Source organism: Bactrocera dorsalis, chromosome 6 (genome assembly GCF_023373825.1).
Source record: "Bactrocera dorsalis isolate Fly_Bdor chromosome 6, ASM2337382v1, whole genome shotgun sequence".
Taxonomy (NCBI): domain Eukaryota; kingdom Metazoa; phylum Arthropoda; class Insecta; order Diptera; family Tephritidae; genus Bactrocera; species Bactrocera dorsalis.
Window position 1 is genome coordinate 35,539,633 of NC_064308.1, and position 27,687 is coordinate 35,567,319.

The window sequence follows — 27,687 nt, forward strand, 5'->3', positions numbered from 1 at the left end:
CTAGATATACGTGGCGTGCACACGAGTTGGAAAGCCATCTTTTCTGTACACCGGAATAGAAACCAAAAAATTTTGTTTATCAAGCTGCGTTACATTGAAAAAAAAAATGAAATGATAAATTCAACTTTCTTTTCATTTCAAAACACATAATTACACGCAGGACAACGGCTGCGGGGCCAGCTAGTATTATATAAAATAAATGTGTGCAAATGAATTAGTGAAGCGCAAGTGAATATAAAAGTGAAAAATATAAGTGCAAAATTAATTTTATATATCGAAAATATGTAAATAAAATATTGCAAATTTTCAACTTTAAACGCGAATAACTCGGAAACTATAAGCTTCCTGCGGCTATAACCATATATATTCTGATCTCTTCTATCCGACCATACCCATTTTATTCCCGAAATCGTGGGACGGTATACTAAAGCCGACCCAATGCCACAAGGACCTACTCGTCTCTGTCCATCGTATTTCTTGCACGGCGGTGATGTCAGCTTTTATTTTCACGAGGGCATAAGCCAGCTGGGCAGCGGCCCCTTCCCAATTAAGGGACTGGACATTCCAGGTGCATGCCCTTAATTCGTATTCCTTATATCGTTTACCATGGTCGTCATCAAAAGGGGGGTCTCTCATCCGAGGCTGATTGTTAATTTGCATTGGGGGTGTTGTTTTATGTGGCTGGTCCCAAACCCAGCGCCCAACCCTATGTAGGAAAGTTTCGTCTTTTCACTTCAGCTCGCCTTCAAACGGATGTTCTTATGATACCTAGAGAATACTTGGTCAAAGACCGGAAGTCGTGAGCTACTTGAGCCATATGTAAAAGAATCGTTTCTGGCCACTCCCAAGTGAATGGCGATCAAAGAACTTTCCGCACTAGCGTGAACTTTTCACATGACTCCATCCTCCAGTACATCACATATGTACATACATCAGTATGCTTATTCTCCTAAAGCCCGTTGAAACATGTGATACTAATCCTAGCAAATTAGATACTATAGATTTCCCTTTACGAAAACTGTGCTGAGAACAAGAAATTAGTTAACATATTTAACTGATGCAGAAGCAAGTATGTTAGCTAATACAAGACGTCTGTTTCGGAAATGGTGGCTGCATAAATTACAGAAATCCGACATGACTTGTGCTGATGCGGAACATTTTTTGGAGATTTTGAAGAATAATTGGACCTTAAGAATTAAGCAAACATATTAGAAATTGTGTGATTGTCACTGAACATAGTAGATTTATATCTCGTCGCGGAAGGAAAATTAGAAATCTTGCGTTTGGAGCTGATGATATCATAGAAAAAGTTTGGACTATGTGTAATATTATTTTTTACTTTGATCACATCGGACAGCAGAGAATATTGAAGCGTTATCAACGTAATCTAGATCTAAGAACTTATCAAATTTGGAAATGGAAATCTCCTAAAACAATCATGGAATCAGTATTATTAGCCATGGAAAAACAGTATTTATTAAAGAAGCATGAAGCATATATACAGATCAGTCCGATTGTGGCGGTATATAGATAAAGTTAAGTAGATATGGTCACTCATTAATCGATCAATTCGAATGCCCTTAAATTCTATAAAGTTTGCATGCGGAACATCGCCTTCTTTAGATGGAATTGAAAAATGAACCCTCTATTCTGCTCAGCCGGTTGTACGGATATCTAAAGATTTCAAATGCGCTATTGAACGTCTCATTATCAAAAATGTGGGGCTTTAGCCAAGTTTCTGTGAAATCAATGATTTTAAAACTACAAGTAATGCTATTTAAATACAGATCAGTAAGTTTTGTATTAAGACCTCTAACATTTTGAACTATTGTTAATCAGTTTTTTATATCTACGGGTTTCCTTGGTATTTTAGTGACAGCTACAGTGGGTTTATTACGTTTATGCTCGAATTCACGCACAAAAACCCCAGATGGCCAGAATAAGCTGTCAAGAACCTATGGAAAATTTTCAGCGGATATGTCTGTATCGTCCGCAGCAAGTCTTGAAATAAAAATTGATTTTTCCGCGGTATTACAATTAAGTTACCTGACTTACAGTTATTTGGAGGCGGATCCTGAGAAGTTTTTCGCTTACCATGTTTAGTTAGAGCTTTCTCTGCATTCTGAGCAGGCGAAACCTTTTCTCTTTGAGGACAAGGGGAAGAAAGATTGGTGAGGTCAATGTTGGATGGGGCATTATTTTTAAGGAAGATACAGTGGTCTCATCATCAGATAGATAGATGCTGCGGATTTCCCTTTAAGAAAACCGTGCTGAGAACAAGAATTTATTTAACATATTTAACAGATTCAGAAGCAAGCATGTTAACTGATATAAGACGTCTGCTTCGGATTTCGGATTTAATTACAGAAATCGGACAGAACTTGTGTTGATGCGGAACATTTTTTAGAGACTTTGGAGAGTAATGCAGAGATTTCTTCATTAGACGGACGTTTGCGTTTAGATGAAGGTTTTGGATGCCCTTCTTGATCATTTTGGCATTTAAATGATTGAAATAACGTTTCATAATGCCTAAATTTTTTGGTAAGGGATTAAGGCTCACGGCCAATCTATTTGAAATTATTGCGCGCCTGCCTAAAGACTTTAGATAATTCAATTTCTGTCGGTCTGCATTTTATGCAAGACCAGCGCAAACCCTTAATATAGTACAATATAACGTGATACTTATCTTAACAGATCACCTAATCCAGATATTTTCACAATAAAGTTTTAAATATAAATAAAACAAATTTGCAAGAACACGAAATTTCACAGCTGAACACTAGGAGGGTTGCCAGATATAGTAACTTTTTATAACATAATTAAATTTTTAGTGGAAAAAGAAAATCCAAAATGACAAAAACTTTTTCGCAAATTCAGTAGGTGGAAGAATGGAAATCACTCATCATACGTATACAAACCTGTTAAACCTACCAGATATAAATATAAAGTTTTATCTTCTCCCTTCTGTCACATCTTTCATGCAATAATTGGCAATGATACTCTTAAAGTTCATACCAAAGATAATTTCATGACAATAAACAACTCATAAGAATAAAAATAAAGCAAGGCGTAAATCACGTTATTATCAGAGATAACCACATGAACAACTTTCAAAAAGAAACAATGAAATGAATAATAAACAAACATTTCGACCTTTTCTGCGACCCTAATGAAAAACTTAGAACGAACTCCGATACAGCAGTTTAACCAAGTATTATCCATACCCCATGTCTCTCAAAAAAGAAGTAGAAAAGCAAATACAAAAATGACTGGACGATGGAATCATAAAGCCTTCCCGTCCCCCATATAATTCCCCAATTTGGATAGTTATAGATTTCAGGAAGCTTAACTCAATCACAATAGTCGATCGTTACCCAATCCCTGAACCCTGGCGGTTCAGATTCTCCCAGTTGAAAAAGCTGGTCACATCCCTCAATTGTGGCATACTCGTACTTGAATAAGCAAGTGGTATACTTTGAATAAGCAAGCATTAAAAACGCATATATTCTTTGAATAATGTATAAATGAAGTTTTGGCAAAACTGGGCAAACATATTTTTTTTCAGTAATAGATCTGAAAAGCGGTTATCTGACATTGAGAAGACTGCTTTCTCAGTTAAAAATAGCAAATACGAATTCACACGTTAGCCGATTTTAACCACCCAGCAATATTTCAACGAGCTTTAGATGACATTCTTAGAAATCATTTTGGGAAAATTCAGCGAAGATGAAAAAACATAAGCTCAAGACATCCTTGAAATTTTCAAAACTTTGCAAGACGCGAATATGAAAGTACAAATAGATAAGTCTGAAATCTTGAAATAAGAAACAGAATTTTTAGGATTTTTAGTGTCTTCGGACGGAATAAACACAAACCCTAATAAAGTATAAGCAATAGTCGACTTTCCATACCCAGAAACCTTAAAAGATTTAAGATCATTTTTAGGACTCTCCGGTTACTATAGACGATTTATAAGACAGAGCTAGAAAAGCATTCGACAAAATAAAAATTGCATTAGTTTCAAGAGAAGTAACACTAACCTATCCCAACTATCAGAAAGAATTTCAATTCACAGCAGATGCTTTAATTTCAAGATCCTTAACCAAAACAGAGAAGAATTATGCAGCAAACGAGAAAGAGGTGCTAGCGATTATTTAGTCACTTAAATCATTACGTAACAACTTACTTATATGACACAGCTAAAATTAAAATACTTACCGATCATCAACCCCTAACGTACGCATTAAGCAACAAAAATTACAATTAAAAACATAAAAGATGGAAGACTATCTCAGAGGAATACGAAATCAGATACAAACCAGGCAGAAGTAACATAGTATCTGACTGCTTATTCTGACGCCTCGACCTCAACTCATTAACAATAGTAAAGCGGAGGTGCTTATCAACGTATTTAAAAATCAAATATGGTTACTTACAGGACAAGAGAATTCTTACAAGTTCAAAATACCCTTTCTACTACTGACGACCTATATAACCTGTTAAAACGCTATTTGAACCCTTCTGTACCTAATGGAATACTTGCTTCTAAAGACATAATAGGCCAAATCCAAAAATTGTACCCTATACACTTTAATACCTTCAAAATTAGATTCACACAATCAAAAGTTGAGCACTTAACATCATACGAACAGCAAGAGAAACAAATTATAGCTGAACATAGAAGAGCTATATGGCAGTTGAGGTAGTATCGACCAGATTTTATCTATTTTTCCCAATACCACATACTATTAACATGTCACATACTAAAAAGCTAATCACATATAGTCAGTCAGATCGAAAATCCTGATATTAGATATATGGTTAGTTATTTTTGACACAAAGATACACTGTTATGAGTAAAACACGCTAGCTAATCTTCATTGAGATAACTCACATATTGGCATATATGCGGTACAAAGTCACCCGGAAATTTTATATTAGATATATTATTATATGGGAACTAAGTAGAAGTATTGGTCCGATTCAACCCATTTTTGACATACAGACATACCATTTTCAGAGAGGTACTATCCCTGAATTTCAATTATATATCTCAGACATTGACCGATGTTTATAAGTACTAGAGTCCAAATATTCAGCATCTAGGGGCATGAACAGTTTTTGTTGGATTTGAACAAATTTTGTTCATAAGCATACACTTCGTGCAAAGTTTAATCCTGTTATATTAATTGCTTCCTAATTTGCGTACTGGAAACTTAACGAATCAAATAGAATTTAAAACTGTGCTACATGGGAAGTAGACGTGGTTATTGTCCGATTTCGCTCATTTTCACAACGTGACATAAGAATATAAAAAAAAAATGCCACGTACTAAATTTTGTTGAAATCGGTTGTTCGGGTCCCGAGATATGGGATTTCACCAAAAAGTGAGCGGTGCCACGCCCATCGTCTAATTTTCACACCAGCTCCCATAAAGCTTTCGCATATTATCCCGGCGGCAAATTTTTACGTCTCTGGCGCATTTAGTTATTGACTTATCACGTTTTTGGTAGTTTTGAACAGCACCGTTATATGTAGAGTGAACGGAATATTCATCCGATGTCATCTATTTTCATAAGATTTGTAGTCCGCAAATGCTGTTGCTGTTGCTGTAGCTTAACTGGTTTAGAAGATATGCACATTAAACTTATTAGAGGGCGTTCGTTGTGGTACTTTATAACTTTGTACTTGCAAGTCAAAGTTTTTTCTTCGCGGAGTGTCACTTATGATAGAAACAATGAATAACTTTTAACTTTTGTGGGGGGAGCTCTCCGCAGTTCAACTTTTCTCGTCACCCTCATCATTTATATATGTATATACATTAGGGTGTGTCATTCTGAGGCAACCTTTTTTTTTCAACTGAAAAACAGGCTCAAAACTTTCGAAAATGTGTAAAAAAAAAGTCACTCAAGAGATGAGCTCTTACATTTTCGAAAGTTTTGAGCCTGTTTTTCAGTTGAAAAAAAAGGTTGCCTCAGAATGGCACACTCTAATATACATATATATAACCCTATATCTATCTCGATTAGTTTTAGGTGATACGTACAACCGTTAGGTGAACAAGACTTTTAATACTCTTTAGCAACTGGTTGCAAGAGTATAAAAACAAACCATCGGAAAATTTTACTTCCCCCAAATGCAGTCTAAAATTAACAAAATAGTTAGGCAATATAGAATATGTACGAGATTCCAATTCCAGAACATCCAAAATAAATTCTTCATATTATATCGACATATTTATAGTAGAGAAAAAATAAATACTAACAGCCATTCTAAATACGTTCAGTAAAAATAACACTGGTCAACAAATTTGTAACTTTTTTTTATCACATGAAAATTTATATCAAATTTTTAATATACTACGGCCACCAAATAATAATATATCAATGAAAAAAAATGTACTCTTCATGTTTTCTTGTGACCTCAAAACATATATTTTCGAAAAAAGTACAAAATTCAGCCACACTTACAGAATTATTTCCTAATATCTAATAGATACTAATGACTTTCTTGAATATTTGGCTTCCGGTGCGTTCCTTTTAAGTCTCCAACAATAGTCTGCTAGCATTCTAGGACTCCATTTCCCTTGATAACTTGATAATTTGTACCACGAGAAAGTAAATTCCAGTCGTTTAATCTAGACTCCAAAAGCTCAGCCTGTTTTTTGGACAGATTTAAATCACGTACTAAATCGTTTAAATCACGTGTCAATAAATGCGGTTCTTTTGAAGTTGACGGTTCATAACTTGAGTCACTATCTTCAGATACCTTATTATGCTGACTGAGAAGAAATTCCGGACTAGAATTCTCACTTTTTGTTCGATATGGAGGCATCGGCACAGGCAGTTCGGCACTATGTAGGATGGGTCGAACACAAGTTTGGATACTGGATAGTGTGTTTAGATTTGGTAGTAATACCTTTTGTTTGAGTCAAACAAAAATAACTTACATGATCCTTTGGTTCCGTCCAAATCAGTGGTAAAGCAAATGACAAATGTCTAGGTTCTTGTTTAGCCCAACCTAAATGGAGCCTCACATTTATGTGGATCCCAGGATTTGTCTTGTTACAATAGTTACACAGTCGACTAAATGCAGTTATATAAACAAAGAAACGTATATGATGTCAGAAATGAATATGTACATAGCTGTCACAAGAAAACTGGATGTGATAGAAACAAAACTGTTATATATTTTTAATGAGGGTGCACCAACATAAATAAAAATCATAAAAAAGTTCATCTGACAAAAACAGTGTTTACCAGTGTAATTAATTCCAGATCAACAGAAGACATACGGGAACCTCTTGGACAAATACTCTTCACGTTTGGAATACCAGACTCTAATTATTGACAACGAAAAATGGACAAATTGAACGGTTTCACTCAACTCTTGCAGAAATTTTAAGATGCTTAGAGAGCTAAAACATACATAGATAGAAATTTTGAAGAATTACTAGATAGAGCAGTTTATGAATATAATTTCTCAATCCTCTCCACACTGGAAAAAACCACTAGAAAACTTTTTCGGACGCAAAGTTTATATAAATAATATGAGAAAGCCAGACAAAACAACATACAAAGACTGAAGCTCAAACAAGAACAAGACTTAGATAAAATTATAATAATAATAAAAAAAGCAATAAAAAAATAAAATAAAATTAATAAGAATAACTATAATAGAATTTATCTCATTCTGTTTAATTTTTTAGTTTGACTGTGATATTTTCTATGTTGACAATAAAAACTGTCAATGTTCAGATCCTAGACTACGCATTCTCCCATCTAGTAACAATAATAATAATTTAAATAATACAAAACACCAATAAAATATCCAATTGTTAATGGAAGAGAAAGAAGTTGTAAATGATTTAATACTTCAAATTAAATTTAAATTAAAAATAATAAAACAAGAACTAATTAACATAGCTTATATAATAAATTCCTATATTTTATCAGATAAAGAAATTTCAATTAAAAAATAATTTTTTAGAATCGAAAACATACCATTTATAAATGTAGACGAAGCTTTAGAGTTTGCCGAAATTAAAATTGCTTTCAATAGCAAAAACATAATTTATATAATAAGTCTCTCTACAACTGAAAAAATGATCTATAGTATATTGATTGTAATGTCTGTAAACGAAAGTGTCCTAAGTAAACACGCTATAGAAATCGGGATAAAAGATTTACCAAAATTTTGCTCAACTCCATCGAACGAGGACGCTCGAATTTAAGGGCGGAGGAGTTAACACATAATAAATTAATAAAGCTTCAATAATTAAAGTCAAATCAGATTCTGGGAATCTGCTCAATAAATTTAACATTTTAATATTTCAGCTAAATAAAACAGTTGAATCCGATTCGAGAAATCAGGGCGGTAATTTGAGTGAAGAAATATTTTGAAAGTACAAAACAGCCACAAAAAATATGCCAATTTATTGTTTATCAACTCCATCAGCATGCAAATGTCGAGAAATGTTTTCAATTGTATACCTTTCTGTATAAAACACCTATATACCGGTATCAGTACCTGATCGTAAAATTTTCAGAATTTACAAATTTCCCAATTTTCGAAATAGATATATGTTATATATGTATATCATACTGATAAGGATGGATAAGAGTTGAATTTTGGATGCCTGTCTATTCGAACGCCTGTCTTTTCTCCAATCCGTCTGTACGTGTTAGCCATAACTTGAGTACAAATTCAAATATCTTGACAGGGGTTGATACAAGTGTTCTTGATAGAAACATTGATTGAATAAATGGCGTGGGATCGCTCATTTTTAGATAAAACTGCAAACCTCTGTAACTTCATACATCAATGTAGGTGTCGGCATGAACCCTTGCACTAGTATGACAAGGAATCACATCTAAACATTGTCGGAATCGCACGATACGTTTTCAAAATAAAATATATCGAGTTTTAGTACTCTAATGCCTATGATTGACTTTATATCGAAATTGAAATTGTATACCTACTGTACTATACAGGTTTCAATTGAGGTAGCCGTGTGAATTATACATGCGCTCTTGAAATTTCTTCGTATACACGTAGTATTTTATAGTGAAAAAATAGTTTTCTGTGTAAAACTTTCCGGGAAAGTGAATCACCTAAGTTGATACCAAGCCTAGAGGAACAGATAAGTACACACTGATTTATTAAAAAACTCACTCACAGTTACCTTTTCTTTTTTTCGCTCAATTTCGCAAACATAAATAAATATAATTTTCCCCTTATAATAGCGCGCACGTAATTAATTTTATGCTCCGCCGTTTAATTTTGGTCTATCAGCTGTTCCCGCTTTTCTGCTGGTTCGTACATTCCCAACTATTGAAAACACAAGTATCAGCTGTTCCTGTTTGTGGTTGTGGCATTGCCAACCATTCTACAGGTATAATTAAATTAGGGAGTAAAACCAAGGGATAACGGGGACGGATGTTCCCAAACAATTTTTTTGGTAAGGTATGCCCTCAAAAAATAATACTGGGCGAACACAGGAGAATTCTTTCCAAAATAATAAGAACACTATCTAGTGAGGAGTCCGTCGCTGCTGGAGCAAATAAACTATGTGATACTGCCGACTAAGTAAGCCAAGAGGCATATCGGAGGAACTACAAAACGGTGTTACGGTTAGCATCTATAAAAAACTGGGCAAAAACATTAAAAAATTGGAAAACATGATGGCCGGCCAAAGGCATATTAAACAAGTTATGCGCGAACTCGTAGAGAAGAAAGCAATGGAGAGGAAAATTGGAACATAACCTGATGCCATTATTATTACAAAGAAAGATGGTGAAAGATGTTCTGCGGAAAATAAAAAGAGACAGCGGACTTGAGTTCAAACGTAACCTATGTTCAGAAAACTATTAAAGGTTTGCTCTCCTCCCAAAACCAAAGAAACCACCTGAAGAACCTTCATCTATTTATCTCGGAACAATGGGTAAAGTGTACGAATATATATACAAAACCGCTTGGAGTTAACAATTCAGGAAGCTGGTGAATAATCAGAAAGATAATGCCGCTTTATCAGAAATAGATCCACTATTGACGTATTACGAGAAGTCGTCGATACTACAGTAAAGGGCACAAAAAAGTACTGCGCGCTAGTTACCCTGGATGCGAAGAATGCGTTCGACACGGCAAATTGGGCACATATCCCATAATCAAAGCCCTAAAGGTGAGCAGTGCCACACCCACTGTTCAACTTATGTTCAGATATGAAGGCAACTCTCTTCATGCAGGTCTGTATCTGAATATGGTTTGACATGATGTGACGTTGCTGACTCTATCACAAAGTAACTTCCCAAAATTATTTTGTCAGCAAATACGGATCAAAACTAAACCACACAGAAATGTAACATTCTTTGAACACAAGAAATAATGTTTGTTCCCTGCACAAGCTATATAAAGTTTGCCAACAAGTATGTAACACACAAAAGGAAATCTCGAAGACCGTATAAGGTGCAAAAAATTTTTTGAAAATTTTTTTTCAACTCTTACCCCCTCAAATGTTAGTGATTGACAAACAAAAAATCCTCCCTCAAGCCAGGGGCTGTAGCTTAACTCTAAGGGGTTGCTTTTTTTTTTAGGTTCCCTTACATTTATACAACTCACACACGACCGTTCCAAATTTGGTTGAAAGCGGTCTGGCGGATCCCGAAATATGTTATTTCACTTAAAATTGGGCGCTGCCACGCTCATCGTCCAATTTTTACCCGGCTTCTATTAGGCCCTCTCAGACTATCTTTTGGGGTAAAATATGTTTCTGCCGTATTTAACTATTGATTTATCGCACATTCAGTAATTTTTAACACTACCGTTATATGGGGAGTGAATGCGGTTATTTTCCAGTCTCATCCATTTACAATGTCGGTAGAGATGCTTAAGGGATTGTCCTCTGTCCTTGATTATGTATGCATTTATATAACCCTATATACAACTCTATTACTTTTACAAAATTGTTGCAAGAGTATGAAAGTTCTAAACTGTTAGCTATTGTAATATAAAAAACGTTCTTCAAAGCTACTGATTTGAACATAAGTTCATTCCCAACGTTGTCTCTTTACTACTCAATAATCTAGAACGAAATTTAGACTTTGCGTTGAGCGCCATGACTGTCTTTACAGCTACGGTCTATGTTTGGCAGCCAACTCTCTCTCTGTTACTGTTACGGCACAACTTAGCTCAAGTGAGACGAACTCTACATGTTCGTGGGAGCCAACATCATATGAAAGCAAAAAGCAGGCTAACTTCCAACTACCAAAAACGTTACTGCAGTAGGTTTTGTGAGGCGAAATAACGTGGCTAGAAGAACTCGCGTTTGTTATTTTGACAATAATTTCATTGTCTTTATCTGAGTTTACACATTTTATTTAAGTTGGAATTGTGTTCTTTTCTTTTCTTATTTTAATCATATTATATACAAAATATGTAGTGATTTTAATTCAACAGTTGTAGCTGGTAAAACTCTAAATGTACGTGTGTATGTGTATCTATATGTTATATGTTATTGGACTGGTACAAATAATATTATATGCAATTATATGTGTTTGGATTCGCTGTGGCGGCAGTCTATTGCTCGTTGCAGTTTCAACGCCAGAGTTTGCAGACTTATGAATTAATAGAGGCAAATGGCCACAGGAGCAATAGGATAAATAAAAATATGTGCCGTAAAAAAGAAAGAGCCATTTATTTTCCGAACAATAGTATAAATAAAGTATTAAAATATTCCCAACGCATAAACAAGAGCGTAACCTAAACTAATGATTATAATAATGTGAGTTGTGCTAAAACTGTTTAAGGATAGCGTAAAGCAAAACGTGGCGCAACAGTCACTTGGTTGAAGCAATGTTTGTTATCTTGAAACCAGTATGGTTGTATTTACATGCCCATACTAAGTCCTAGAGATCATTACTCTCACATACAATGAACAATATTAAATGATCGCATGTACTGCTCAGATTTGTACAGATATCTACATATGTATAAGTATTATAAATTTATCTATTCTTGCAATTACTCCTCTGCTGTCCAATCGACTAGTTAATATATGTATGTATAAACCATTTTTCAATTGGCAGCCACAAACCTACTAATTAATCAGCCAACCCAATTTTTTAATCTATGTACATTACAGCCAACACTCAGACCTCACTCAAAGTCTTATTTTACTTTAGTCTTATATTGCATTATATATTTGTAAGTACATACGTACCTACATATGTATGTATGTAAAATCGAAAAAAACCTATTATTAGTAAGATCGTAATTTGGTCTGATGATTTTCTAACAAGATCTACATATATCAAGATCCTTTTGAAAGCATAAATACATGTCACTAATTAAAACTAAGGAAGCAGTAAAAAGAAAAAAACTTTCATTGTAAATTATATTACGTTGCCATACAGTCACATTACATACATAAGTATGTAGTAATACATATACAATGTAGTGTAGAAATGGCCCGAAAACATTTAAAAAAATTAAGAAAGTGCTACAAGGAACTGCTTAAACGTCAATGCAGTGATATCATGCAAAAGTAATGTGTTGAATTTCGTACTCGAATGTGGACAGGCATGCACATATCTATGGATATACTTATTTATGTGCCTATATACATATATATGTACATATGTAGGTACACCGGAATGTGTATAACAGATTCCTAGGTGAGATACATGTATGTGAATTCCTATGCTTATACACATGATAGCGAAAAGAGAAGCGCCAACTTATACTATACATACCTACATACATACATATGTACATTTGTCGTGCTCGTGCGTGCAAATGTTGGTGGTTGTAGTATGGTTTCAGCACATTTTTGATAAAATATTGCTAAGGAATTATTATTTTGAATGTAAAGAATACAGTTAGTAAGTGTGATCATGGATAGATTTTACTCATTTTTATTAACTGTGAATCCTATCTTCTCTTATAAATTATATTTGGATATCTCACATAATGCTTGAATTATCTACTGCCGAGTACAATTTGTCTAAGAAAATCGAAAAGGAATCCATCCAATTTGCTACACACATATGTACATACATACATATATCAATTGTAGTGTGAAATCTCTTCAGCCCTTATATCTTATACATACATACATACATACTTAGGTACATCTTATATAAGTATAAAAATAATAGCGGGATTCTGTAACCAGTCTCTAGTCTCTATTTGAGATATTTTGAAGCAAAGTCTCAATTTGAGACTAGTTACTATTCACTAAACAGTCTCTAGCGTTAGTCTCAAAATATTGAGACCTGGCAGTTAGCCGGTTACAAAACTAAAAAGAGCTCTTGTCTGCCATTTTGAATATACTGAATAGAGATCATCATAGATATTAATCGATTGTCGTATTTTTATATTTTGTAAGCAACTCAAACACGAAAAAGTTAAAAATAAATACATTTTACCTAAATTTCGTAAATATTATAATAATAATAATATATTTTCATTTTTATTGATAACTATGTTTTTTGACGATGTTATAGAAAATTCAGAAAATGTTCATTTTTAACCGACTTACGAGCGTAAATAAATAAAAACAGATATTGTTAAATTTAGACAGAGAATGAACATTTAGCTAACCTTCAAAACACTGATAAGGGCGAGTAAATCCTAAAACGCTCGAGCAAAATGTTCAATACCAAGTGAAACATGTATCTCTTTGTTTACATTTTTTGGCATCCAGTTCATACCGATTTGCCACTTCATATGGATTTCCCGTTACATTTGGGACATAATGACGTAATTTACGTAAATTTCAATGTGACATGCACTGGAAATACGAGTTCGATGAGGCCATTTCACAAAAATGAAGCTCAACAGAATCCTAAAATGTAGTAAAATTAAGTTCAGGCTCTTGTAAAGCAAAACATTTTGTTACCAAATTGTTCAAACTGAAAAATGAAGTAGAGAAATAATTTGCATAAACCGACATATATTTTTAAAGTTTAGAATTTTGTTAGAAATAAACAAGATAATTTAAAAATGGTTTATACCTACAGCGCAGCATCGCTACCGGGCAAAACCCCATGTTCAGAATAACAACTAAAACTTCGCATGTTTGTATTATAAAAATCATATGTATGTGTACTGAAAATATTATATTAGGTTGTATTAGTGCAATTTTAATGTGTAATTAAAGTAATATTTCAAAAATTTTCTATATAATGTGGCCAATTACCGGCTTATCTCTAATCGAGGAGCCAGTTGTGAGGAAGGCAGAAACTGGTTTCTCAATTATAATCTTAATATACTAAATTCATTTGACTATGCGAAAAGACTTTAAGCTTCTTATAATAATTTTTGATTTATAATAATCATGCGTGGCTTCGTGAACGAGCTACATAGCTGCAAAAAATATCGATATTCACCCTTTTAAATACAACGGTCATCGCCTGGCAATAAGAAATTGTTCAATTCGAACGACATTGCTACCGATCCTGGCGAAGCAGTCAAATATTCTGTTGAATTTTTTGAATTCGCTGGATTTACATACAAATGCCACCGCATAACTTGTAAATAAATATTGGCTCACTTATCATTTTGCTTATAAAAATATTGTTCATCAAATCGGTTTAAGATAAAATTAAAGAAACATTATTGGTTATAACGAATTGATTCTAAAAAAATTTAAGTTATTTCACATTAAGGAATAAGGATTGTGATTACATACTTTGTTTAATATCCTAAGAGCTTAAAATATCAAGCAGGGCAACGTCTGTCGGGTTCGCTAGTACATATGTAAATAAAAATTAATCGCTATTTTGTTATGTGCACACATAACGTCCGAACCACAGAATGGAAAGGCGTGAAAATTTATACAGGTATTCCTTGAATCCTGCAGAAGGTCCTAACTGAGTATTTTTGAATATACATATGTATGTATGTATATATATTAAATGAATATTTTTTTTTACCTTAAAAAAAATTGCATCGCACAACAAGGTAGAGTAATTTTTGTTTTCATATGTACATACCAGAGAACTGCAACGAGTAATAAAATTTTGTTCATAATCGGGTATTGATCCGTTACTCTGTCTGATTCTGTCAATTCGATTCATGTACACGAACCGAACCGTTTGTCTTCAAATCAGCGATAGAATCACTAGCGATCAGCTCATACCTGATTTGTTGATGAAACGATGCATACTTATGCTTCAATGATTGAAATGATCGACAGCGTTCGGATTGTATATCATCCCGTAAACACTGATTTACTCGTGCACTTCTGTTATGCATATGTTATATGTGTAATGGAAATTCCATAGAGTACATAAGTACATACAACAAATGTATGTATGTACGTACTCGATGGAATATCTATTGTTTACGCATCGAAAATTTGTAACATGTGCAGATGTTCAAAGCTGACACATTTGCTACACATGATTCAAATCCAGCAGAAAATTGTTGTTGTTTGCTGTAATCGTAGATTTAATCGTAGTTTACCCGCAGTTTCACATCGATTCAAACAATCGTCGCAACGCTATGAACTGGCTTGATACGATTTGAACCGAAGCCAGCCATACCGTTTGCTCGATCGTAATTGCCGAAGAACAGATTGTTCGTGTGGCATCAAATCAGTTGACGCTGGCGGGTACTCGAATTGATCAACAGTGTTGTCTATGATGAACTGAATTGATTTATATTGTGTTTTTGGCACGAGTGTTTGTTCGTTGCAGCTCTCTGAGTACATACATACATACATACATATTTATATGGATTATACTAATTGGTGTTACTGAATTTGAGATGATTGTACAATAGCACAGGACAATGAAATATTCAATATGCAACGATGAAGTTTTGTTTTCATACTACTATCGAGGTTTTAGCCGTCGATTTTGCAATTACATCCGATGAATCTAGAACATACCATTACCACATGATTAGCTCTACTCCTGCACTGGTGTATAACAAAACGGATAACGTTATACGATGCAGTATTATGCAGAGTCTGGGACATATTTTACGTGTTATTTATTTCAAGTGAAAATATTTGTATATCATACTTAATTATGAATGCACTATTGCTTAAGTAATTTATGAAGTCAATAAAAAAATGCAAATTGCCAATTTAACTGTGCCATTATTTTGTTATTATGATAAAGATATCTTTGATAACAAGGAGCGAGCAGAACCTCGGGCTTAGGCTAGTATTCTATAAATATCTGTATGTTTCACTTAGAATAGTGCTAACTTTTAGCAAAAAAGTAAAGAAAACGTTGACTTCGTCTGCACTGAAGCTATAATACCTTTCACAGGTGCATTCCTTGTTGCATAAAAGAATATCACAATATTTTTATTTCTATTTTTATCAGTTAGTTTATTTAGCAGTTATATGTTAGGGGCCATCCATAAATTACGTCACACGAATTTAAGGACTTTTTAATCCCTCCCCCCGTCCCTGTCAGAAGTTGTCACATTTTGAACTAGCCCTCCCCCTTTCGTGACATCTCACATTTTCCAATTTTATGGATTTATCAAAAAATAAAAAAACAGGTTATTCTATTTATTCTTATATTTATTGAATAATCTTTAATAAAATCAACATTTAGTTAAATGCTAAAGTACAGACACAACGAATGGCTAGTCAAGAAATAATAGATACTTAATTATGCTAATTAAAGATACAAAACTTTATCATCTTGTGTCCATGGACTTTTGACCCAATTCTTTATATCATTTATTACTGGAAAATCAGGCACTTCATTTTCGTTCTGAAGTTGGATGTCAGGAACATCTTTCGTATCAACATCATCTTCTTCCATCCATCTCGGGCACGTCTAGCCGCAATTCTTTGAGGACAAATTTTCGCAATAGGTAACAGCTCTTGTTTTTTATGTGATTGTTTGTGTTGATTGGTGGCTTTATATGAAGAAAAATATGGGCGACGTATGCTACACGATATTTTAAATAAGTATGACACGACACTAAGGCAATAACTATTATATGGACCTTGTTTCAGATGGGCTGATGCTTGGAGATTTAATAATATCTGTAGTAATAATGGAGCAAACTTAGCGTCGTTGTCATCACTCCCTGTGACTCCATAACCTTCTGATGTCTGTTTAATTAACACAGGTGGTAGTAAAAATCCTTCTTTTAATAATTTCCAAAGACTAGAACGACTTACACCGCAACATGTAATAGTTTCACATTTAACTATTAGTAAAAAATATTGTGACTCACGTACATGATTAGCATACCAAGTAGCATTATTTTTCAACATCATAGCCTGTTCAATATCCAGTCCAGTAACAGTTGGTGCAACACATTCAGCAACGACTGGAAAATTATCAATGACTAACACATTGCGCGCACTTTCGAAGTTTCGTTTTTCTAGATCTAAGTCAGTAGTTCGATTACTTGAGTCAAGATGTGACCCAAAATCATCATGATTTAATAGTACACCAGTAAGTTTGCGACTTAGAGGTGCCATGCGTCGTGGTGCATTTGTAGCTATATAAATTGCATCTAAATGAAAATCTTTTAAATGTTGTAAAGCTGAAACTATAACGCGGAAGACAATTTTGTAAGTTTGATTAAAATTATAATATAAAATAAAGTACGATTCGCAGAAGAGTCCCAATGTTAATACCAAAGCTTCGTTACAACTTAAGTATTAAAAAACAAAGATTGTGTTTATAAATGTTTAATATTTTTTGTTTACCTATAAATTGTACATCATAAATTTTGAAATGTGATGTCAGAAAGCTTTTGACCCCCCTGCCCCTTGTCAAACAATGTCACTTCTGAATGATACCCTCCCCCCCTTCAAGGTGTGACGTAATTTATGGATGGCCCCTTATAGAAGTTGGATCAGAAGAATTTCTTGGGACGTTATACCATTGCTTTGGACAATAAATACCAAATTTTCTAAAGATATCTTTTCAAATAAAAAAGTTTTCGTACAAGAACTGTATTTTTTAATATCAGTTCTCTTTACAGTTTGTATAGTAGCTATATGCTATAGTAGTCCCATCTAAACAATTTGATTAGAAATTTAATCGTTACCTTAGATAATACTTCATTTCACATTACAAGAAAATAACTCGTCAAATAAAACAGTTTTCCATAAGAGAACATTGTGCATAAAAGAACATTTGATCTTTCAGTTTATAAGGCAGTCTGATATCAACGGTTCCGACAAATTAGCGGATTTGGGAGAAAAGAACATATGCAAACCAGAGGGACTAGTTCGCATATACAAACAGACAGACATTGCTGGCGCCTCAGCTCATAACTCCGATCATTTACATATATATTTAATAGGGTCTCCAACGTTTCCTTTTGGGTATTACAAAGTTTGTGACAAACGTAATATACTCTGTTCTCTGTGTTGCATATGTATATTTTGAAAATAGTAAATCCAATGTTTCTTTTTTTAATTGGAGCTGAGGTCGTAATAAATATTTACATAAGTTTTTACACTCTTGCTACATTTTGTACAGAGTATACTTGTAACACAATAGTTTTGTTCTCCTAACGACACCTAACTGTGGTTTTAAAGCCGAAAACTAATCGAGATAAATATAATGTTTTATTTATACTCGTATGACCAGTATCTCGGAACAAGTTTAATTCTGGTTGACTATGAGTCTTCGGTTGGCCGTCCGTCTGTGTAAGTTGCAAATTTAGTAAAAATTTAAGATTCAAAACTGTAAATTGAGGAAATCGCTGTAAGAAGGAGCATTTGTCAAAATTGGGTAATGAGCGTGGCACGCCCACTTCTAGGTTATATCTCAGTAACTATTCAAGTAATTTCAACCATATTTGGTGTATGACAAGTCATAAAAAAGATCGATTGATCGGTCCACAACCACGCGCATTTTCCATATATCACAGTTTTAAATTCCAGTATATAAATCGAGAGCAAATGTCGTTATTGAAATACAACTTTGCATAAACAGTGATTTTAAAATATTCCATCACATCTAAAATTTATTGAAAACGGACCATAACATTTCAAAACCATTGGTGACTAATATTTGTACCTCAGCGACCGAATATCGGTCAATCATTGAGATTTAGTATTAAAATTGGAACAAAGTATTTTTATGACAGCATGACCTTGTGTCAAAAAGTAAAGGGGGACTTTGTACCGCATTGGCCAATATCTGATATACCTTAATAAACTCAGTGAGCATGTTATCTGGTAATGATATATCTTATAACCTAAAATAAGTGAAATATATGGCAGGTAGCGCTCATAAACCATTTGTCATTCTACTAAAAGACTTTATGCAGGATATATTGGTCAGTTTGTGAGCTAACTTCATACAATTGCATAGAAGCATGTCGATTATATTTGAGTAACGCCAAATGTAATTGTAATTAGTACAGACCTTCCTCAAACCCGGGTATACCATACATATATTTATCTGAATTTCCACCTGACTTTACAATGTTTGTTTGGTGGTCTATACGTGTGTTATATTAATGAAATTAAGCGGGTACGTTTTAATAAAAATTATGTGGTCTAGCGCTGAATATGTAACATTCCCAAACACAATGAGTTCTGATCATCTATTTAATGTTTTTTCATTTTAAATTTACCCATTTTGGTTTAGTTGATATCACATATGTGCATAAGTATATCTCATTTGAGCTAATTAGATTGACTTTACTCGTAATATAAGTACCTCGAGCAAGAAAAGAGTGCCGATTCTCGCACGATTTCGTTTGTCGTCCTAACCGGCACCATACCACTAGTACTTGAGTGACGTGCTTTGTGCTTTTGTTCGTAGCAGTTAGCTGCCCCGCAATTCGGCATACCTTTTCACTCTAAAATTCTTTCCACGGTTGTAATTAAGTCCGTTTCAACTTTTTTTACTATGTCTGAAAAAAGAAATGCGATAATGCATCATCTCATACTGCATTGGTTATTCCTGATCATTTCGGCACATTTTCAACTAATATCGTGCCGCAACCGCCGCATTCGCCTGATTTACCTACGTGTAACTTCTGGCTATTCAGCAAACTCATATGACCACTCCGAGGACACCGTTTTGACTCTATTAAGAATATAAAAGCTGAATCGAAGAAGGCTGTGATGGCCATCACGACGGAGGATTTTAAGGCTATGATGACTGGAAATTTCGTTGGCATAAGTGTATTGTAGCTTTGAAGGAGATTAAATGGACGAAATTCATCTTTCAATTTGATCACAGTAGGATATCAATAGAAAAGGGGGAATAAAGATACAAATTAAATTTATGATCTTTAATACCAGGTTGATCAATAAGTTTTGTCTTTTCATACGAAAAACACAATTCAATGTTTCAAAATACACTTTATTACTCAGTATAATCTCCCTGAAAATTAATACACTTGCTCCAACGATCCTTCAGTCTGTGGATCACATCTCTGAAGTGAGAATCCGGAAGGTCTGATGAAAAAGCCGAACAAACAGCTTCAAACCACTCTTAGCCTCTTGTTTTGATTCAGGATCATGGTGATAGACCCAAGTCTCATCCATAATGATGAATCGACGCACTAAATCCACTTTAACTTTTTTAAAACGCTCCAAATGTTTAAAGTCGCATTCGAATGTGTTTTTGTTCTATTGTTAGCGAATGCGGCACCTATTGCGCACACAGCTTTCTAAAAACCAAAACTTCACTTAAAATATGGCTAAATACTGCCTAATAAGATGTGTAGAGCCTCTACTAAATCTTTCTCAGTCAATCGACGATCTTCCAAAATCATATCCTGTATTTTGGCTATGATTTGAACGTCCTTCGCGTGGATCGTCTTCAAGGCTTGTACGACCACGTTTAAATTCAGCAACCCATCTTTCTACTGTTCTAATAAAAAATAAGAATTTTATCACTGCACGATTTTAAATTTTTTCCCAGTGTACCAACAAAACAAAAAAAAATTAACGTTTAAAAGTTTCTAAGGAGAGTATTATAGTTTTGTTCACATAACGGTTGTTTGTAAGTCCTAAAACTAAAAGAGTCAGAGTAGAGTTGAAATCCGAATGTCCGTCCGTCCGTCCGTCCTTGCAAGCTATAACTTGAGTAAAAATTGAGATATCATGATGAAACTTGGTCACGTATTTCTTGGCTCCATAAGAAGGTTAAGTTCGAAGATGGGCAAAATCGGCCCACTGCCACGCCCACAAAATGGCGAAAACCGAAAACCTATAAAGTGTCATAACTAAGCCATAAATAAACATATTAAAGTGAAAGGATCGCATTAGGGAGGGGCATATTTGGACGTAATTTTTTTGGAAAAGTGGGCGTGGCCCCGCCCCTACTAAATTTTTTGTACATATCTCAGAAACTACTATAGCTATGTCAACCAAACTGTATAGAGTGGTTTCCTTCAGGCATTTCCACATACGAGGTGTGTTCAAAAAGTACCGCGTATCGTAACTGACAGTTTTCTTCAGTTTTGTCTTTTGCACCACGATAACACCCCTGCTCACACATCGTTGCATGTGCGCGACTTCTTGGCCAAAAACAACACACTAATGATGCCGCAACCACCGTATTCCCCAGATCTGGCCCGCTGTGACTTTTTCTTGTTCCTTAAACTGAAGAGGCCCATGAAAGGACGACGTTACGCTTCTCTTGACGAGATAAAGACGGCATCGAAGGAGGAGCTGAAGAAGATAAAAACAATGATTTTTTGAAGTGCTTCGAAGATTGGAAAACCGTTGGCACAAGTGTATAATATCTCATGGGGATTACTTTGAAGGGGACAAAATAGATATTCATGAATAAATAAATAATTTTTGAAAAAACACAAAATTCGCGATACTTTTTGAACACACCTCGTACAGTTCAAAAATGGAAGAAATCGGATAATAACCACGCCCACCTCCCATACAAAGGTTATGTTGAAAATCACTAAAGGGAGTTAATCGACTAACAAAAAACGTCAGAAACACTAAATTTTACGGAAGAAATGGCAGAAGGAAGCTGCACCCAGGCTTTTTTTTAAATTGAAAATGGGCGTGGCATCACCCACTTATGAACCAAAAACCATATCTCAGGAACTACTAATCTAATTAATTTTACAGCAAAATAAAAAAATATGTAAATGACGGATAATGAAATCTCGATTATCACTTTATCATGCGAGAGTATAAAATGTTCGGTGACACCCGAACTTAGCCCTTCCTTACTCGTTCTATATATTATTTATTTACTTCTGTCTAGTTATTTTTTACGAATAGTTATATTTGTTAATGAGAGCCCCCGGAATGGCTTATCACAACTCGAATGGAGGTGCTATTGGTAATAATAGCACAGCTGGTGGCAGTTTACGTGGTATTGCTGGTGAAATTGGCTCTAGTGAATATTCCGGCGACGAACGAGACTCTCGGAGCGGCGAAGATCATCACGAAAGTGATTTGAATAACAAGCCAATATATCTTCTGGAACATTTAGCTACCTTCACGGTAAATAAGGATTCCGACATTGTCTATCCCGCAGACGGCATGCGAAGGCTGTTACAGTTGGAAAAAACCACTGGTATATGGTCTCAGAAAATGCAAATATGTTTGGATTACCAGTGGGTGCTTATAATGGATTATGAAACCGGAGTGAGTATATATTGATTTTATTGCCTATTCCAAGTTTGGTTAGAGAGTTTCCCATTACCTTGTTTTAGAATATCATAGAAAGATTTCCAGCATCTCTTGTACAGGATCCAACAGCATTCACATCTACTGATTCCATGGAGTTATATAATAATATATTAGTATTTATCGTATCCGGCGGCAGTGGCTCACGCTCAGAAATGCATATTTTTCAGGTAAATGTACAAACTTTACTTTGTTTAAAGCAGCGAATTTTAATTTTTTTGGATTCTGATTTAAGTCACAAAGTGTTTCTGCCGTGCATTTGGTTGAAGACTTAAAGAGCCTAAGAAATGGGAAAATAGTGACACATCAGCGCGAGGGTTTAATACATCAACAGCAATCACCATCAAATCTATTAAAAAACGGTCCTACTGGTTTAGCTAAGTCATTACCGGCAACCTGCAGCCAGCACGGTCGCAGCGAACAACAAATCCATCATCTTAACAATGGTGGTACTATTACGCCATCCCGCACTAGTATAGATCAATATGGCTTACACGTCCGAAGTGTCATGCTAGAAAGTAATCATGCAGGTGCTGCTGCTGGTAGCGGAAATGGTGAAACAGATTCCGAACAAGGCGGGTTTAATGACGAAACTAGTTCTACGTCCAGTGACAAGTATGAACGTGATGTAACTGTGTTGAATCATTGCTTTGATGACATAGAAAAGTTCATAGCACGCCTGCAACATGCAGCTGCAGCATCACGCGAACTGGAGCGTCGACGCCGAAACCGAAAATCAAAAAAGAAAGATCCTGGCGAGGGTTTATTAACGTTGCGTACCCGACCGCCTCTTGAAAAAGAGTTTATCGATATTTTCTCCAAATTCAAACTTTCATTTAACTTGCTGGCCAAGCTGAAAGCACACATACATGATCCAAATGCTCCCGAACTAGTTCACTTCTTATTTACACCGCTTGCACTAATAGTCGAGGCTTCCAGTGACACTTACTATGAGTCTCAATTACCAGCACGTGTAATCAATCCATTACTTACACGTGAAGCCATAAATCTGTTAATTAATTGCGTTACGAGCAAAGAAACTGAACTATGGCGCTCCCTTGGTGACGCTTGGATTATACCACGCGATCAGTGGAAAAATGATGTGGGCTCATACCATCCTGTATTTATGGATGGGTGGTCGCCCGATTACTTGGTAACCGATGAATTGGAAATCCTTAGTACTCCAACAAACAATAGCAAGCGTTGTTTAGATGTTAAATCACATTTGCATGCTGGTCATACCAGCCACAGCGGGGCGAACGGACGCCAAGTTGGCAGCAATAGTAATTGCAGCAATACAGCTTTACATATAGGGCAAGTCGAAGAATACGAAACAAGTATACCAATTGAGAAATATTCTGGTCATTATGAACGCGATAGTGAACGATTTCTGCCCACTGGTGGCATAAGTGGCGCTGCGAACGGTGGACCTTGTGATTTTAGCGTACACAGTGAAATTTCAATTGATTCAATTGAACGTAGCGGAGGGGCATTGCACGATTTGCAAATTAATAATAACATTGCAGCTGGTATTCAAACAATATCAACAGGAATGCAACAATTACATGCTCGTGACTCTCAGAATACCACAGCCACGCGCAATAATAACTCAGTTTCCGAATTCTCTGGTCGTGATAACATCACTAACGACGAACGAATGTTGGCAGCGTGGCTAGGTGATTTACAAACGGCACATGCTAAAATTGTCCTAGTCACATATCCCCGCACAGCCAACAATGATAAAGAGCTAAGTGTGGTTCGTGGTGAATATTTGGAGGTGAGTCAACTATTTTTAATGCTCTAAAATTGAGATTTTATCATACTGAAATCTTAAACTTATGGCATGATTTATGAAAGTATACATGCGTAGGCAATCGAGTTACTAGCTTTATCACCTTTTTACTGAATCAAATGTCCAGTTTTAATAGTTTAAACACCAGCTGGTGCATCGCACAAAAAAAATGTTAAAACTTTCACTTAGAAGGTGCGTAACTAGTTTGCAGGTGAAATAAAAGAGAGCATTAACTGCCTGTTTTAATAAATTGGTAAAAATTGACGTGTCACTCGCGATACATTGATTTTTTGCTATGAGTAAAAAGTGGAGTGGTTGCAGTAATCGCAGCAAGTAACATGCCTAATACTATCAAAACAAGATCACCTGAACTTGCCACTACGTCCACTTCTACACTACTGAGTTTGGAGACAAATGTTCCAGATGTGAAACGTCGTTTGCAACTATTATGACTATACCCTGGACAAGGTAATTAAGTTTGTAACACCCTGAAGGAAACATTGAAAACCCTGTAAAATACATGAATACATATACATACATAAATGATCGGCAATACGAGCTAAGCCGATTTATCCATGCCCGTCTGTCCGTCCCTCTGTCAGTTAATAAGCGAGCTAAACACTTAGTTTCTGAGATACCGTCCTTTTCTCGCCCAGAAGCTGCACATTTGTGGGAACCGATATCGTACCACTTTAGCATATAGCTGTCATACGAACTGAACAATCAAAATCATGTCCTTGTATGGAAAACTTTTTATTTGATAAGATATTTTAGGAAATTTTGCACATATTGTTGTCCAAGGCAACGCTACAATCTCCAAAGAAATTGTTCAAATAAGAGTTTAGAGAGGATAAGGTATTGCATACCTTTTTTAGATTTTGGACGATACTCGAAAATGGTGGAAGGCTCGCAACATACGAGGTCAAGTGGCTCATGTTCCACACACAATTGTCACTCCATATAACTTCGGCGAAGAGTCTGGGAGCAATCAGTTCTATGGGCAACAACAAGCACCATCACATCTGCAAGGAAACAATACTTATACACAGCCGAGACACCCGATAAATACAAATCTCAGTGTAAGTTTAATTTATTTATGAATATAATAGGTATAGGTATGGAATTATTATACATATGATACATTTGTTTCACATATATAATATTTTTAGGATAATATCGAGACACACCGGTCACACGACGGTACTGATTGGATTCGAAATAAGCATCTGGGTAAGAAAGGAGAGTTCAGATATTTTTAATTAGCTGCAGCGTATTCAAATTACTGTCTATTTGTTCATGATATTATTTATACATACAAATATTTTACAACAAGTAAATTTTTAAATTTAAACTTTTTTGCTTGCATTTATATAAAGTATGCATTTGTTTGAGTTGTAAACACTAGTAAACTAAAACAATAAAATCAAAATATTGAAACAAACGGTATTTTCTGGAAGTAAGAACAAAGACAAAGCATGAAAAAGCTGAAGTTTTATAACAATCTAAAAAATAAAAAGTGCAGCACTAAGATTGATCAGAAGCGAACATTATAAACACCCCCTAATTGTAATGGTACATTTACATAAGGTTTGAAATTTCATCACATTATGGAAACTCCTCACGACTAAAATTAGTTGTTGTTGTAGCGGCAGAGTTCTGCAGCTTTTGACAGCCCTTGGTCGGATAAAAATCTTAGTCCGCTTTGGCTACGTGAAGCTGACTGTCTTGGAAACGGAACTGGAATTAGTGTTTTTGTCCGGCTATGGAAGCTGTCCACATATGGAGGCGTGGCAAAAACTTAAAATGTATACATAGAGTCACATAAATAAACATATGTTACAGTATTTATGAAAGACAAAAATACATATATGCTTATAACTATGAAAGACCCGTGAAAGGAGAATCGACTCACACCGCCTCTTCGTCGATTTCAAAGCTGCTTTCGACAGCACGAAAAGGAACAAAACTAATACGGCTGTGTAAACTGACGTTGGGCTACACCAAAGGCTCCGCCAGGATCGGGAAGGACCTCTCCGAGCCGTTCGATACTAAACGAGGTTTCAGACAATGCGATTCCCTATCGTGCGACTGCTTCAACCTGCTGCTGGAGAAAATAATTCGAGCTGCAGAACTTAATCGAGCGGGTACAATCTTTTATAAGAGTGTACAGCTGCTGGCGTATGCCGATGATATTGATATCATCGGCCTCAACACCCGCGACGTTAGTTCTGCTTTCCCGTCCTGCTATATGGTGCAGAGGCTTGGACGATGACAACAACTGATGAGTCGACGTTGCGAGTTTTCGAGAGAAAAGTTCTGCGAAAGGTTTATGGTCCTTTGCGCGTTGGCCACGGCGAATATCGCATTCGATGGAGCGATGAGTTGTATGAGATGTATGACGACATTGACATAATTCAGAGAATTAAAAGAGAGAAGCTACGCTGGCTAGGTCGTGTTGTCCGAATGGACGAAAACACTCCAGCTCTGAAAGTATTCGACGCAGTACCCGCCGAGACAGAGGAAAAGGAAAACCTCCACTCCGTTGGAAGGACCAGGTGGAGAAGGACTTTGCCTGGAATATCCAATTGGCGCCAAGTAGCGAAAAGAAGAAACGACTGGCGCATTGTTGTTAACTCGGCTATAATCGCGGAAGCGGTGTCTACGCCAATAAAGAATGAGTATTTTATTTATATTCTTATTCCCGTATGTTTAAGTTGTACACATATCCACGAAACGTTTTGCCAAAATAAAAAAAAAAACAGAACTCTTTTAAATAGAGGGGACAATACTTTTTAGATCCTGTAACACACGACAACATCACCAATAAAAATTACAAGAACATAGTTCTCAGATTTACAAAAAAATACTGCAACGAAGAACTATATTTTTACCGAACTAATGGATGCGAGCCAATGTCAGCCAGGAGTCACTATTATTATTGTTCTTAAGAAAACATATTTTGTGAATTCTTAGCCGTTAGGCAGAGATAATTTGAACGAAATATTGGCAAAATAGTCTCCGTATGCGGTCAATTAATTGTCCGGTTATAGGAATTAGGTTTGTATGTAGGTTAAGCTTAAATAAAATGTATTGTTGCTGTCTCAGAAACACACAAACTACGTATAACATATTCTTATTATATTATTTTGTCAATGCTTATTACTTTAATTTATTTAGATATATAAACTAAATAATGTGCAAGTTTTAAAATAAAATATATTTTTTTTTAATTTATTTCATTTCATACACATGTGTCTAAGATTTATTTTAAGTTTATTAT

The 27,687-nt window shown here is 35.2% G+C and overlaps 1 protein-coding gene across 6 annotated transcripts in view; it reads left to right on the forward strand.

Annotated features, from left to right (window-relative positions):
• The window catches only part of LOC105224802 (epidermal growth factor receptor kinase substrate 8-like protein 2), a 66,347-nt gene extending 40,499 nt beyond the window's left edge, over nt 1–25,848 (forward strand). For 3 of the 6 annotated variants that reach the window (XM_049460368.1, XM_049460367.1, XM_049460369.1), the window contains 5 exons: nt 22,188–22,573; nt 22,642–22,785; nt 22,851–24,392; nt 25,283–25,486; nt 25,577–25,848. In XM_049460368.1, the coding sequence (XP_049316325.1) occupies nt 22,217–22,573; nt 22,642–22,785; nt 22,851–24,392; nt 25,283–25,486; nt 25,577–25,666 (2,337 nt within the window). In that variant the 5' untranslated portion in view covers nt 22,188–22,216 and the 3' untranslated portion in view covers nt 25,667–25,848. Of the gene's footprint in view, nt 1–11,277; nt 11,478–22,187; nt 22,574–22,641; nt 22,786–22,850; nt 24,393–25,282; nt 25,487–25,576 lie in introns of those variants that run through there. The other 3 variants (XM_011203012.4, XM_011203029.4, XM_049460366.1) reach the window with 3 other exon arrangements.
• The last annotated feature ends 1,839 nt before the right edge of the window (nt 25,849–27,687 follow it).